A 15,906-nucleotide genomic window follows, 5' to 3' on the forward strand; every position below is an offset into this window, starting at 1 on the left:
ACTTTTTCACAGCTAACAAGTTGAGTAGGCCTAGTCTTATAGTATTATATTTCCAGTAGAAGTAAAAGTTTATCTAACCTATTCTACTGAAAAGTAACTGAGGAAGAGACAGAGAGAGAAATAAAGAGAGGAAGGTGGAGCAAATATGCGTAGAACAAATAAATACAGATTTATCATTATGATCATGAGTTAGTCCCTGCCTCAGAATCTAGCCAGCAAAAACCCTGAGACCTTTCTGTGATGGACAGTTGTTCAGTCCGTTACTCCTAACTAAAGTTTATCCCTGTCTGGAAAAGCTCTTGACCCTACTTCTCATTACATTGCTTTTGTTCACCTGAATATGAAAACCTCCCCATGGTGTTTTTCATATGTAGAACAACCGGTGTGACTGGAAAACTTTGGATAATGTCCTGCAGGGGGAGACACACTAGCCAAAGTCACTGTCCCTATGATACCATAGGCAGCCCCAGCTGCCTATGCAAAGGACTCTCAATGCAATATTTTCCAGACCAGCACTTAAAACAACATGTGGGTTATTTAACAATTACAGTAACATTTCTCTGGCATTTTTGGCACATATATATATCAATTAATATTTTTGTACTGTGACAATATGGTACACATGTTGCAAACACTGTCAAGAACCAACTGATTAGGGTTGTGATTGTGGACAGGAGTTTGAACCCTGGTCTGCAGCACATTGACAGTACCCCTAAACTCCTGCAGTGGATGGTGCAAATTGGCTCAGAATAATAGTTAGACCATTCCTCCAAAGAAAATCTTTCCAGATCCTTTAGATGCTTCAGTCTGTGCTTATGGACTGCTATTAATTAACTATTTCTCTGTGGATGCCTGGTTGGAGTTAATGTAATGCTGGAAGATCCATTTGTGGACATGTTTCAGACTCTTTGCAGAGGCTACTTGGTTCAGTGGCACTCAAAAGCTTCACCCCTATTGGATCTTTCATATTTTTTTATGTTACAACATGAAATGAAAATGTATATAATTACTGCATTATATTTGAGAGTCCCAAAAGTGTTTCTGCAAATGCTCTACAAATTTTAACCCCATTTCCAAAAAAGTTGTGACGCTGTGTAAAATGCAGTTGAAAACAGAATGCAATGATGTGCAAGTCATTTAATCCCTATAAGTAATTGAAAATTACTTTTATGTTGTACAAAGACAGCATACTAAATGTTGAACCAGAGAAATTGTATTATTTGTTGAAAGATATTTGCCCATTTTGAATTTGATGCCAGCAACACATTCCAAAAAAGGAAAGGGGCTTGTTTATTACTGTGTTGCACCTCCTCTTCTTTTAACAATGCTCTGTAAGCATTTGGGAACTGAAGAGACAAATTGCTATAGTTTTGAAAGATTCATGTTTTGCCATTCTTGCTTGATACAGGATTTCAGCTGCTCAACAGTTCGGGGTCTCCTTTGTTGTATTCTTCGTTTCATAATACACCAAATATTTTCAATGTGTGACAGGTCTGGACTGCAGGCAGGCCAGTTTAGACAGCCATGCTGTGTACTACGAAGCCTTGCTGTGGTATTATGTGCAAAATGTGGTTTTGGCATTGTCTTCCTGAAATAAGTAAGGCCTTCCCTGAAAAAGATGTTGTATGGATGGCAGCATATGTAGCTCCAAAATCTCTATATATTGTTCAGCATTAATGGTGCCTTCACAGATGTGCAGGTCACCCATGCCATGTGTAAAAATACCATCACAGATGCCAAGCTGGATGGTCCCTTTTCTTTTTAACATTGAGGACCCGGCGTCCGTAATTCCCAAAATGTATTTCAATTAATTAATTAATCAGACCGGGACTATCTTCCACTTCGCCTCAGTCCATCTTGAATGAGCTCTGGCCCAGTGAAGGCAGCTGTTTTTCTGGATCTTGTTCATATCTGGTTTCTTCTTTGCCTGGCAGAATTTTTACTTGCATTTGTGGATGCAGTAACAAACTGTGTTCACAGGCAATAGTTTTCAGAAGTGTTTCTGAGCCCATGCAGTGATTTCCACAACAGATCACAGACATCCAATATTGGTTTTCGGGCCATGTCCCTTGCGTACAAAGATTTCTCCAGATTCTCTGAATCTTTTAATGATATTATGTCCTGTAGATGATGAGATCCCCAAACTCTTTGCAATTTTATGTTGAGAAAAGTTATTCTTTAATTGTTGCACTTTTTGCCTGTGCAGTCTTTCACAGAGTGATGAAAAGTCTCCTGAAAGACTCATCCTCTCTGGGATGATCTTTTTAACCCAATTATGTTACTGACCTGTTGCCAATTAACATAATACGTTGTGTGATGTTCTACCTGGTTCCCTTTTTTATTACATAACGTTTTTTCATTGTTTTGTTGCACCTGTCCCAGTCTTTTTGAAACGTGTTGCTGGCATCAAATTCAAAGTGGGCATATCTTTTCAAGGAACATTTTCCCATTTCAGATTTTGTCTGCATTCATTTCTATCCATCCCTTTTTGTAGCTGTCACTGATCCTTATGTCTGGTCACTACTGGGGCTGCAGTCCTTCTATCCTGGTCACAGCGCTTCTTATCACACTGAATAAGTCACTCAGTGTCAGTATTCACTTTAATATTTTTTTCTTATAGGTTGTAATTAAGCAATAAGGCATGAGGAGGTGTGGTATATTGTAAATATACCACAGCTAAGTGCTGTTCTTAGGCACAACACAGCACAAGCATTCCAATATTCAAACTTCCAATATTCCTTATTGCTATTATAAACCAGTTAATGATACAATTAGAATAGCAAAACGGTATGCAATGTCATACCAGTGGTATGCGTAAGCAATTAGGAATAGGGGTGTATGGTATATTATCAATATACCATGGCTTAAGACCTGTTCGTAGGCACGACGCATCGTGGAGTGCCTGGACACAGCCATGGTATATTGACAATGGTATTTTGACAATATATTATTGAGTAATAATGTATAATTTGACAGATTTGTATTTTGATTTTCATTCATTATTCACCATAATGTCATTATGATAATTTTCTGTTTGATATATATGATACGATTTCTCTACAAAGTAGTAGCTTTATTACGATTTTTCATGATTATTATGATTTATATGATTACATAGGCTGTCTGTAATGCCCACTGTCATACAGCTGATTGCCCTGTCTAGTCATTCATAGGTTGGCATTCTACATCCACAGCCTCTAATTCATCTCCCCCTCACGCAGGTTAGCTAAGCTATGGCGCCGGAGGGTAGAGGCCTGTGGGTGGAGTGGTGGTATAAGCCATGGGCTGAGCGGCATGCATGTGGATCTGAACAGAGGACGGGGCGTTGGCGAATACGTGCGGGCGCCGGCGAACCTTCATTTCGCGGGCCATCTGGCACCAGGAACACTGGGTGCAGAAGGTGACCACGGCACAGTCGCTGCAAATACTCCCCTACAGGTGAAGACATGACACACGCAGGTCTCAGATCATGCGAAAGGTGAACATTTGAAAATAAGCTGTTATAGTCAGGTAAATGCGTCTCGACAAAAGGCATGTCTGGACGTAGCCTATGCTTTAGCAGTAACACAAATTTACTTGGAAACCTGAAGTGGCTAGAAAATGTGTTGCGGTTTGAAGAGAACGCTAATGTGGCACATCTGTGTGTAGGAGACATTAAATTATAGATGTTGGGTTGTCAGCATTGAGTGATGTCAAGGGTGTTTGATTCTACCTGAATGCGGAATCTCTCCCTCATGGTGCTCCTGAGGGCCATAGAGGTAGATGGGATGCAGCCAGAAAACATATCCAGCAGGCAGAGGCAGAAACATTCCCCAAAGTCCGAACTGATCTGACACAGCAGACAGCAGGGGCACCAGAATCCAAAGCAACCTGATGGAAGACACATACAGTGTAAGGGACAGGCCTAGACAAACACTTGTGCATTTGCATTTGCACACGTACTGTATACACACACCCACACACATATACTGACTAATTAAATACACTCACAGATTTGAATGTCTTCACAACAGTCACAGATACCACTGCTCCACGTAGTCTTTTGGTCTGTAGGTGACTGAAACATCCCAGGCTGGATGTTCACTACTGGCATCTGCTGTGGATATACTGCCATAACTACAGATACAGAGGACAATGGGGAGATACCATTACTACTGTAAATGGAAGACAATGATAAAAAGCTTTAAGTGTAAGATATGGGGACAATTATGAACTCCCTTAACTATACATACACTGGAAAAAGATATACAGATGCTGGTCATATAATTAGAATATCATCAAAAAGTTGATTTATGTCAGTAATTCCATTCAAAAGGTGAAACTTGTATATTATATTCATTCATTACACCCAGACTGATATATTTCAAATGTTTATTTCTTTTAATTGTGATGATTATAACTAATGAAAATCCCAAATTCAGTATCTCCAAAAATTAGCCTTGACAATTTAAGACCAATACAAAAAAATGATTTTTAGAAATGTTGGCCAACTGAAAAGTATGAACATGAAAAGTATGAGCATATACAGCACTTAATTCTTAGTTGGGGCTCCTTTTGCCTGATATACTGCAGCAATGTGGTATGGCATGGAGTGGATCAGTCTGTGGCCCTGCTCAGGTGTTATGAGAGCCCAGGTTGCTCTGAAAGTGGCCTTCAGCTCTTCTGCATTGTAGGGTCTGGTGTATCACATCTTCCTCTTCACAATACCCCATAGATTTTCTATAGGGTTAAGGTCAGGCGAGTTTTCTGGCCAATTAAGAACAGGGATACCATGGTCCTTAAACCAGGTACTGGTAGCTTTGGCACTGCGTGCAGGTGCCAAGTCCTGTTGGAAAATGAAATCTGCATCTCCATAAAGTTGGTCATCAGCAGGAAGCTTGAAGTGCTCTAAAACTTCCTGGTAGACAGCTGTGTTGACCTTGGACCTCAGAAAACACAGTGGACCAACACACCAGCAGATGACATGGCACCCCAAACCATCACTGACTGTGGAAACTTTATGCTGGACTTCGAGCAACGTGGATTCTGTGCCTCTCCTTACTTCCTCCAGACTCTGGGACCTTGATTTCCAAAGGAAATGCAACATTTTCTTGCTTGTACACTTTTTTCTACCACATCTTTTCCTTCCCTTCGCCTCTCTATTAATGTGCGTGGACACAGAGCTCTGTGAACAGCCAGCCTCTTTAGCAATGACCTTTTGTGTCTTGCCCTCCTTGTGCAAGGTGTCAATGGTCGTCTTTTGGACAGCTGTCAAGTCAGCAGTCTTCCCCATGATTGTGTAGCCTACAGAACTAGAATGAGAGACCATTTAAAGGCCTTTGCAGGTGTTTTGAGTTAATTAGCTGATTAGAGTGTGGCACCAGGTGTCTTCAATATTGAACCTTTTCACAATATTCAAATCTTCTGAGATACTGAATTTGGGTTTTCATTAGTTTTCAGTTATAATCATCAAAATTAAAAGAAATAAACACTTGAAATATATCAGTCTGTGTGGAATGAACGTATATAATATACAAGTTTAACTTTTTGAATGGAATTACTGAAATAAATCAACTTTTTGATGATATTCTAATTATATGACCAGCACCTGTACTGCCCTAGATACAGAGAACAATGAAAACTGCTGTAACTGTAGATACAGTAGAAAATGATGAACTGCCAAAACTATTCATACAGTGGACAATGTTGAACTGTCATAACTATAGATACAGTGGACAATGTTGAACTGTCATAACAATAGATACAGTGGACAATGTTGAACTGTCATAACTATAGATACTGTGGACAATGTTGAACTGTCATAACTATAGATACAGTTGAACAGTTTACATCCAGTGCACCATAGATAAAGGTTACACTGACAATAGCTCTGCATTCACTATGTCGTTTTTTTGCTTTTTATTATTGTTTTTATTTTTGTTCCTTGGAAGGCCCTTCTACGTTCCGCAGGAATTAAGCTCAGCTATTATCAAAGCAGTCTACATACCCCAGCAGGCGGATGAAACACGTCTCTAACCACGGCTGACATGAGGAGAGTTAAAAAAAAAAAAGGAAACCCTCAGAAGTCACCAGGGCCAGATGACATTCCAGGCATTGTCCTCAGGGGTACGTTTACCAACTAGCGGAGGTTTTCACCTCCATATTCAACCACTCCCTGCCTTTGTCTGCAGTCCCCTAATGCTTCACACAGACCACCACCGTCCCTGTACCGAAGAAACCTTCCATCACCTGCCTGAACAACTACAGTCCTGTAGCACTTCCAGACTCACAAACAGTTGTGTTCCCCTCAGGCCATTAAGCTCCTCAACCAACAACACTGATCACACATGAACATTCCAGATGTTGTCTTTTCAGGTACATTCAATGTTCCATTCATAAGCATATTTCACACATATGTATCTATAATACTCAATACTTCTACAATATTGTTCATACTTCCCATCCTACTCTTTCAAAAATTGATGCTAGTTAAGGAGGAGTTCGGTGAGGCCATGGAGAAGGACTATCGGCTGGCCTCGAAGAGATTCTGGCAAACCGTCCGGCGCCTCAGGAGAGGGAAACAGTGCCCTACCAACGCTGTTTACAGTAGAGGTGGGCAGCTGTTGACCTCAACTGGGGATGTCGTCGGGCGGTGGAAGGAGTACTTCGAGGATCTCCTCAATCCCGCCGTCACGTCATCCATTGAGGAAGCAGAGGCTGAGGGCTCAGAGGTGGACTCGTCCATCACACGGGCTGAAGTCACTGAGGTAGTCAAGAAACTCCTCGGTGGCAAGGCACCGGGGGTGGATGAGATCCGCCCTGAGTACCTCAAGTGTCTGGATGTTGTGGGGGCTGTCTTGGTTGATACGCCTCTGCAGCATCGCGTGGCGGTCGGGGAAAATGCCTCTGGGATGGCAGACCGGGGTGGTGGTCCCTCTTTTTAAGAAGGGGGACCGGAGGGTGTGTTCCAACTACAGGGGGATCACACTTCTCAGCCTCCCCGGGAAAGTCTATGCCAGGGTTCTGGAGAGGAGAATACGGTGGATAGTAGAACCTTGGATTCAGGAGGAACAGTGTGGTTTTCGTCCGTGCTGTGGAACACTGGACCAGCTCTATACCATCTACAGGGTGATGGAGGGTTCATGGGAGTTTGCCCAACCAATCCACATGTGTTTTGTGGATTTGGAGAAGGCATTCGACTGTGTCCCTCGTGGCATCCTGTGGAGGGTGCTTCGGGAGTATGGGGTCCTGGGTCCTTTGCTAAGGGCTTTCAGGTCCCTATACGACCGAAGCAGGAGCTTGGTTCGCATTGCCGGCAGTAAGTCAGACTTGTTCCCGGTGCATGTTGGACTCCGGCAGGGCTGCCCTTTGTTGCGGGTTCTGTTCGTAATTTTTATGGACAGAATTTCTAGGCGCAGCCAGGGGCCGGAGGGTGTCAGGTTTGGGGACCACACGATTTCGTCTCTGCTCTTTGCGGATTATGTTGTCGTATTTGCCCCTTCAAACCAGGAGCTTTAGCATGCACTGGGACGGTTTGCAGCCGAGTGTGAAGCGGTTGGGATGAAAATCAGTACCTCCAAATCCGAGGCCATGGTCCTCAGTCGGAAAAGGGTGGCTTGCCCACTTCAGGTTGGTGGAGAGTTCTTGCCTCAAGTGGAGGAGTTTAAGTATCTAGGGGTCTTGTTCACGAGTGAGGGAAGGATGGAACGGGAGATTGACAGACGGATCGGTGCAGCTTCTGCAGTAATGAGGTCGATGTATCGGTCTGTCGTGGTGAAGAAAGAGCTAAGCCGCAAGGCGAAGCTCTAGATTTACCGATCAATCTACGTTCCTACTCTCACCTATGGTCATGAGCTTTGGGTCATGACCGAAAGGACAAAATCCCGGATACAGGCGGCCGAAATGAGCTTTCTCCGCAGGGTGGCTGGGCGATCCCTTAGAGATAGGGTGAGAAGCTCGGTCACCCGGGGTAGCTCAGAGTAGAGCCGCTGCTCCTCCACATTGAGAGGGGTCAACTGAGGTGGCTTGGGCATCTGTTCCGGATGCCTCCGGAACGCCTTCCCGGGAAGGGTTAGGAGACCCCGGGGAAGACCTAGGACACGCTGGAGGGACTATGTCTCCCGGCTGGCCTGGGAACGCCTCGGTGTCCCCCCGGAAGATATAGTTCCATATACCTCACACAACGGAAGAGCTGGAGGAAGTGTCTAGGGAGAGGGAAGTCTGGGCATCTCTGCTTAGACTGCTGCCCCCGCGACCCGGCCCCGGATAAGCGTAAAGAAGATGGATGGATGGATGCTAGTTAAAATGTTTATGTATATTACTGCCATATTTGCCATGCCTATAATATTCAAATCTACTAGTTTGCAGTACTCTTTATAAACTGCTGCTATGTACAGTGTTATGTATATTATTGCTTTATCTTCTTACTTTGTTTTTGCTGTGTATACATTTTTCTTCTTAAATTCTCACTATGTAGTTGTACTGTGCCACCTTTCATAAGCTTATTACACTCATATGTATATATAATATTCAATGATTCTATCAATTGCTGCTAGTTGACACTGTTATGTATGTTACTGCCATACTTGCCATGTCTAATTGTTAAAAATACTACCTAGATTGCTGCTAGTTTACAGTTCTCTTTACCCTAAGTAGTCGGTGGGAATTTCGGCCGGATTTCACTGCTTGGACATTTTGGGTCCTAGATTCATTTCTGTAACAGATACAACCTATTATGATGTATCCTGGTAATCACAACCCCCTTGGCTACAATAAAAACACATAAAAACAGACTTCTGGGTCACCATTTAGAAAACTCATCTATTGGAAAGGCAAATAATAATTTTTCGGAAAACATTTCTGCCATTCAGCATAATGATTTTACAGAAGGTAAAAAAAATATAGGCACCCCAAAAAAAATGTGGTTCTTCTACCTAGAAATAAAACAATAAAATAAAAAAGAATGATTTTATATCACTTCTTTTGGGGTGTAATGACACAGAACGGCCACTAGATCGCTAGTTACGTTTGGACTTATTTAATTTATAAACTCAGAGAAATTACCAACTTCTTCCCAAAAACTCAAGAACACCCCCATACTATGTTGACAAAATATATATTTTTATATCATATTTATATGTATTATGGTTCAAAACATCATACATAGTGATGTACACCCTTGTAATCCCTATTCTTGTCTACACATTAGCCTTTCTATAATGCATGGTCAATGTCGTTGCCTGGTGAAAAGTTCCCATAGCAACCCAAACTATACACAGACAACCCAAATTATACACCGAACGCATCACGATAGCGGCTACAAATAATATACCATTGAAACCGGACGATTATGGCGATTCTATTTTCATCAATATTTATGCAAATGAGCACTGTCCGCGATTCCGCAGATTTCGACCTGGGAGAGTAGTGTAAGGTGTTATGTATGTTGTTGCTTTATTTTATTATTATTTTGTCTGGCTATATTTTTGCTTATGAATTATTCTTCTTAACTCTCAATACGTAGTTGTCAGGAGCCATATCACAAGAATGTAATTGTGCAGGATGACGCTGTGTGGTTTGGTGCATTTCACAAATAAACCTTGAAACATGACCCTGACAACGATGAACTGTCATCACTATAGATACAAGGGACAATAATGAACTGCCTTAACTATTGAATCTGAGGGCAATGCATGTTAAAGGAACAGCCAGAAATCTGCTCTATGGAGTGGTTATGAGAAAAATAAACAAATCATATACCATCATCATACTGAATGTATATAAAATGCTCATTTTATATTTTAGGTTATTATGTTAAACAATTTAAGATAACACAGTCACAAATACTCCTGGCCTTTTAACTTCTGTGGTCAATGAGAATACAACCACAGAGGGAGTAGGTTATATAACATTGTTCTTCGCTAGTATGATTTGTTCATGCTGAAACTCTGGTAGCAGGCTGGACATCAGGAAGTATATGTCTGTTTGGCTCAGAATGTCAAGTCAGGTCTTTTCACAGTAAACAGAATAACATGTGTCTCCTCCCCTTTGATTCATCTCTAGGTTACTCGTCTCCATAGACAGTCTCGCAGCATACACATGAGGTTCCATACGTGTTGCTACGTCTGGAATTACATGCCCAGTTAGCAAATGAATTTCTTTATCCTGTAGGCTGTTTATGGATAGCTTACTGTGATGCATTTAGGTATGGCATAGATTTGTGAACATTATTATTGTGTTTATAAGCATTGCAAATGATTATGCTTGTTAAGCATAATCAAGCACACTTATGGATGATTTGAAGATTATAGCCACCAAACATTGTTCCCATGACTTAAATGGGACTGGAAAATTTACCAAAACACATATTAATGCCAAAACTACTCCAGAATTTTAATCATGTAAAATAACCAGTGTTTAATTTTGTAATTTGGCTGAACAGACCATTGAAGAGTATTGGCTCTTTCCAGAGGAAATGAAGGACAATAAAACCCTGAAGCTGGGTTGTGGAATGTGGTTTGGTTGGTTAACTGGTTTGATACTCTTAAAAAGCTCTATGATGCAGCGTATGTTCTGATCTATTCTAACGGATGAATGTCCTAGTATTATTTCCTGGTTTGCAATGACAGCTTTTAATTTCTTAATCTGTTCTATAGATTAAAATAATGTTATTATTTCAAAAGCAACCACAAAATCCATATTTTATTCGCTAGTTAAATTACTGGATATAAAATATTGACCAAGCTATAATGATATAACCCACTCAATGTTTATAACCTTTTTCATATTTTTATTTCTTGAAAAGTTCCATATACCTCACACAACTGCAGACAAACGTATTTTATAACCTACCTTCTGGAGATAAAGGTGATGGCCAGGTCTACTGTGTGTCGGAGGACTGCTAATGATTCCTCAGTTGAGCACAGGCTTATATATACCTGAGGTTGTCTCTGGAAACCAAATGTGTGTGGGTTTGTATGTGTGTGTCGATTACGTGGGACAGCGTCATTAAGGTTTTTGTTCAGAAGTTATTTTCTGCCATATCAGTTCAGAAAATCTGACCATTAGAATGTAAATACCTGCTTTCTTCACAAAGCAATCTTTAAAATGTTTTAAGAATGGTTCACATTTACTTTTTCACAGCTAACAAGTTGAGTAGGCCTACTGAACAGCTAAACCGCTAGTCTTATATTATGATATTTCCAGTAGAAGTAAAAGTTTATCTAACCTATTCTACTGAAAAGTAACTGAGGAAGAGAAAGAGAGAGAAATAGAGAGAGGAAGGTGGAGCAAATATGCGTAGAACAGATAAATACTGATTTATCATTATGATCATGAGTTTGTCCCTGCCTCAGAATCTAGCCAGCAAAAACCCTGAGACCATTCTGTGATGGACAGTTGTTCAGTCCGTTACTCCTAACTAAATTTATCCCTGTCTGGAAAAGCTCTTGACCCTACTTCTCATTACATTGATTTTGTTCACCTGAATTTGAAAACCTCCCCATGGTGTTTTTCATACAGTGGGGAGAACAAGTATTTGATACACTGCCGATTTTGCAGGTTTTCCTACTTACAAAGCATGTAGAGGTATGTACATTTTATCATAGGTACGCTTTAACTGTGAGAGATGGAATCTAAAACAAAAATCCAGAAAATCACATTGTATAATTAAAGAAATATGACATAAGTATTTGATCACCAACCAACCAGTAAGAATTCCAGCTCTCACAGACCTGTTAGTTTTTCATCAAGAAGCCCTCCTGTTCTCCTCATTACCTGTATTAACCGCACCTGTTTGAACTCGTTACCTGTTTAAAAGACACTGGTCCACACACTCAGTCAAACAGACTCCAACTTCTCGACAATGGCCAAGACCAGAGAGCTGTGTAAAGGACATCAGGGATAAAATTATAGACCTACACAAGGCTGGGATGGGCTACAAGACGTCATGGATTAAAATCCTGCAGCGAACGCAAGGTCCCCCTGCTCAAGCCAGCGCATGTCCAGGCCCATCTGAAGTTTGCCAGTGACCATCTGGATGATCCAGAGGAGGAATGGGAGAAGGTCATGTGGTCTGATGAGACAAAAATAGAGCTTTTTGGTCTAAACTCCACTCGCCTTGTTTGGAGGAAGAAGAAGGATGAATACAACCTCAAGAACACAATCCCAACCCTGAAGCATGGAGATGGAAACATCATTCTTTGGGGATGCTTTTCTGCAAAGGGGGACAGGACGACTGCACCATATTGAGGGGAGGATGGATGGGGCCATGTATTTCGTGAGATCTTGGCCAACATCCTCCTTCCCTCAGTAAGAGCATTGAAGATGGGTTGTGGCTGGATCTTTCAGCATGACAACGACCTGAAACACACAGCCAGGGCAACTAAGGAGTGGCTCCGTAAGAAGCATCTCAAGGTCCTGGAGTGGCCTAGCCAATCTCCAGACCTGAACCCAATAGAAAATCTTTGGTGGGAGCTGAAAGTCTGTATTGCCCAGCGACAGCGACGAAACCTGAAGGATCTGGAGAAGGTCTGTATGGAGGAGTGGGCTGAAACCCCTGCTGCAGTGTGTGCAAACCTGGTCAAGATCTATAGGAAACGCATGATCTCTGTAATTGCAAACAAAGGTTTCTGTACCAAATATTAAGTTCTGCTTTTCTGATGTATCAAACACTTATGTCATGCAATAAAATGCAAATTAATTACATAAAAATCATACAATGTGATTTTCTGGATTTTTGTTTTAGATTCCGTCACTCACAGTTGAAGTGTACCTATGATAAAAATTACAGATTTCTACATGCTTTGTAAGTGGGAAAACCTGTAATATCGGCAGTGTATCAAATACTTGTTCTCCCCACTGTATGTAGAACAACCGGTGTAACTGGAACACTTTGGATAATGTCCAGCAGGGGGAGACACACTAGCCAAAGTCACTGTCCCCATGAAACCATAGGCAGCCCCAGTACCACAACCCACCAAGCTTTTGGAGAGACTGGAGGGTCGTGTGTGTGATAGAGTAAAGGAGGCGGACAAAGTCTTCTTAAATTGTAATAATTTGAGTACATTGTCTTCCACAATAAATTGGCAAATAGACTGTGGCTATATCTCTGCATACATACAGATCGGATGATGGTTCAAAACTTGATCGTGGCAAAGGACTCTCAATGTAATATTTTCCAGACCATCACTTAAAACAACATGTGGGTTATTTAACAATTACAGTAACATTTCTCTGGCATTTTTGGCACATAGATATATCAATTAATATTTTTGTACTGTGACAATATGGTACACATGTTGCAAACTGTCAAGAATCAACTGATTAGGGTTATTACATTTGTAGAATGCTGTTGACCTTAATGGAGGCCCCAGGACTAGTGGAAGAACAACAGCCCCATATCATCAAAGAGGTTCATTTTGTTTTTCCAATCCCAAACCCCAAACTAGTTTGCAAAGCCAAATAATTCAAGTTTCTGACCATACCACTAGTTCCAATTAAAGCAAACAGGTGCTTACAGTACATTTGTTGGTTGCTCTCATCAATTTCTTTTCTTTTCTATCAACCGTACTAAATGAGCTATTATTCTACAATTTTCCAATGGTGGGCCTTGGAATTTTGTTGGAATTTTCTAATAATCTTTCTTACTGTGCATGAATTGAACTCACAAAATCTTGACTGGTGTCTGCTTTGTCTAACACATTTATTTGTATGTTTTCATACCGTATGTAGCAAGTATAACAAGATCTGAAATTTAACAAGGAAATGTTACCCACGAATGATTATCAACAATGGCCTGGCACACGATTATAGACAGGACAGTTTTCATTATCTGTGTAGTTGATCCTTTTTCTAATTCTTTTTGGTAACAATTCCTGACTGAAAGCCATGGCCACAAGTCTGCACCCAGTGACTGAACAAACATCCACAATATGTGGCTGTTCCTGTTGATTTGAATGTATGGTCGTTTGTGCTGACCTCTAAATGAGGGGCAATGTACAACACAAACCCATTGGAAATATGAACATTTCGAACCATACAATCAGAACATTTCTGAAGATAATCAGAATATCAAAGCCCTGACACATTTTCTGAGTGACGCTTTATTCCAGTTTGTTCCAGCACCATTATACTGTGGGTCCCTAAAAACCTATTATATTACTTTTCTTAGCAACAGCAAAATTTTTGCATGTTCAGATGTGCCAATTAACAGATGAGCTATGTCCAGAGTCTTTAGGCAGAATCCTGATCAGCTGCACAACCAGGACAGGGATGACCAGTTGGGCTGTGGGCAGCGACAGCAGGAATGGTCAGACAGAAGCTCAGTCTGAAAGCAATCATGTCGACTTTGGACAGGGCCAGCCAAGCAGTCCTGAGGTCACTCGAAATACATGGATGACATGAATCTGGTTCAGTCATGTACCCTCCAACCACCGGGGTAGGTTTGTATTGTATATTGGGGGGTCAGGTCACATTGAACTGCCTGTAATACTGGGGAGTTATGTGCCCCCCTAATTTTATACCCCTGCCTCCAACAGACACTGAATGGTTTTGGCATCTAGGTAAAATAGCACGGAATGAAACATAGGTTGGTAGATGTTAACCACATGTTGAAATCTACCAGTGGGAAGCTGTTTGCCCTGAGTGGTCTGAAAAATATTAGCGTCACAGACCAAGAATTGTTGTTGATCTGTACAGGCTAAGTGCTCACTGTATTGGAAAATGCATCCCCGGTCTGGCACAAGTTTCTGACTACCGACTAGGCTAAAAGCCTGGAGGAAACACAGAAAAGAGTAGGATAATCCATAGGGCATCCAGGGACGTAGAGAAACCTGATTCTGTTTGCTTGTGCACCCTATCTTAAAGTTTCACTAAACTGGGCCTTGATCCTACCTCAATGCTTAACTCTGTGGAAGTCTAACCCGGGTGACTACTTTAAAATGGTGGAAGCCTTCAGTGTCAGTGTCCATGCTAAAATGTCTCACATCCAGGTTGAGTCTTCTATTAATCTTTTTTGTAGCTGTCACTGATGTTAATCCTTATGTCTGGTCACCACTGGGGCTGCGCAGTCCTTCTATCCTGGTCCTTCACAGCGCTTCTTATCACACCGAATAAGTCACTCAGTGGCAGTTTTCACTTTAATATTTTTTTCTTATAGGTTATAAGGCACGAGGAGGTGTGTTATATTATAAATATACCACAGCTAAGTGCTGTTTTTTAGGCACGACACATCGCAGGGCACCTGGATAAAGCATTTAGTTGTGATTTATTGTCAATATTCCACAAACTTCCAATATTCCTTATTGCTATTATAAACCAGTAAATGATACAATTAGAAAAGCAAACGGTATGCAATGTCATACCAGTGGTATGCGTAAGCAATTAGGAACAGGGGTGTGTGGTATATTATCAAAATACCATGGCTTAAGACCTGTTTGTAGGCATGACGCATCGTGGAGTGCCTGGACACAGCCATGGTATTTTGACAATATACCACACCCCTTCGTCCTTAATAGATCACAAACTGCTGAGGTTCCTTATTGCGCTTATAAACTTGTTACCAATGTAAGAGCAGTAAAATGTGAGGGGTATTGCTTTCAGCCAATCAGCATTTAACAATTAAACCACCTGATTTATACTTATATTTGGACAGGGGGTGTGCCCATAGTGGGTACGGGCCAAGACAGGGGTATGTAATACTTCATTAAGAAACTGCACATAGACCCTGGATTAAAAAAAACATTAATGCTCGTATTATGTAGTGGTCCACAAAATTGGCAATTTGGGCAATATAACTGATATCTCCTTTACATGAGTAAAATTACTAAAATGGATATTTGTCTCCTTTATTGGATAATTCACAGAACAGCTCTAAAAAAAAAGCTGGAGTTGATTGGCAAACAGTTTGACCAATGATAAGACAGTATG

At 41.2% G+C, this 15,906-nt stretch overlaps 1 protein-coding gene across 1 annotated transcript; it reads right to left on the reverse strand.

Annotated features, from left to right (window-relative positions):
• Nucleotides 1-2,231: 2,231 nt before the first annotated feature.
• Nucleotides 2,232-10,905, reverse strand: LOC106024923 (cornifelin homolog). The gene is made up of 4 exons (XM_013140355.3): nt 10,831-10,905; nt 3,991-4,116; nt 3,713-3,870; nt 2,232-3,432 (listed from the first exon to the last, which is right to left on the reverse strand). Exons 2-4 carry the CDS (start codon nt 4,112-4,114, stop codon nt 3,232-3,234), a joined length of 483 nt encoding a protein of 160 aa, XP_012995809.1. The 5' UTR covers nt 4,115-4,116; nt 10,831-10,905; the 3' UTR covers nt 2,232-3,231.
• Nucleotides 10,906-15,906: the final 5,001 nt, after the last annotated feature.

Source organism: Esox lucius, chromosome 24, assembly GCF_011004845.1.
Source record: "Esox lucius isolate fEsoLuc1 chromosome 24, fEsoLuc1.pri, whole genome shotgun sequence".
Classification (NCBI taxonomy): Eukaryota; Metazoa; Chordata; class Actinopteri; order Esociformes; family Esocidae; genus Esox; species Esox lucius.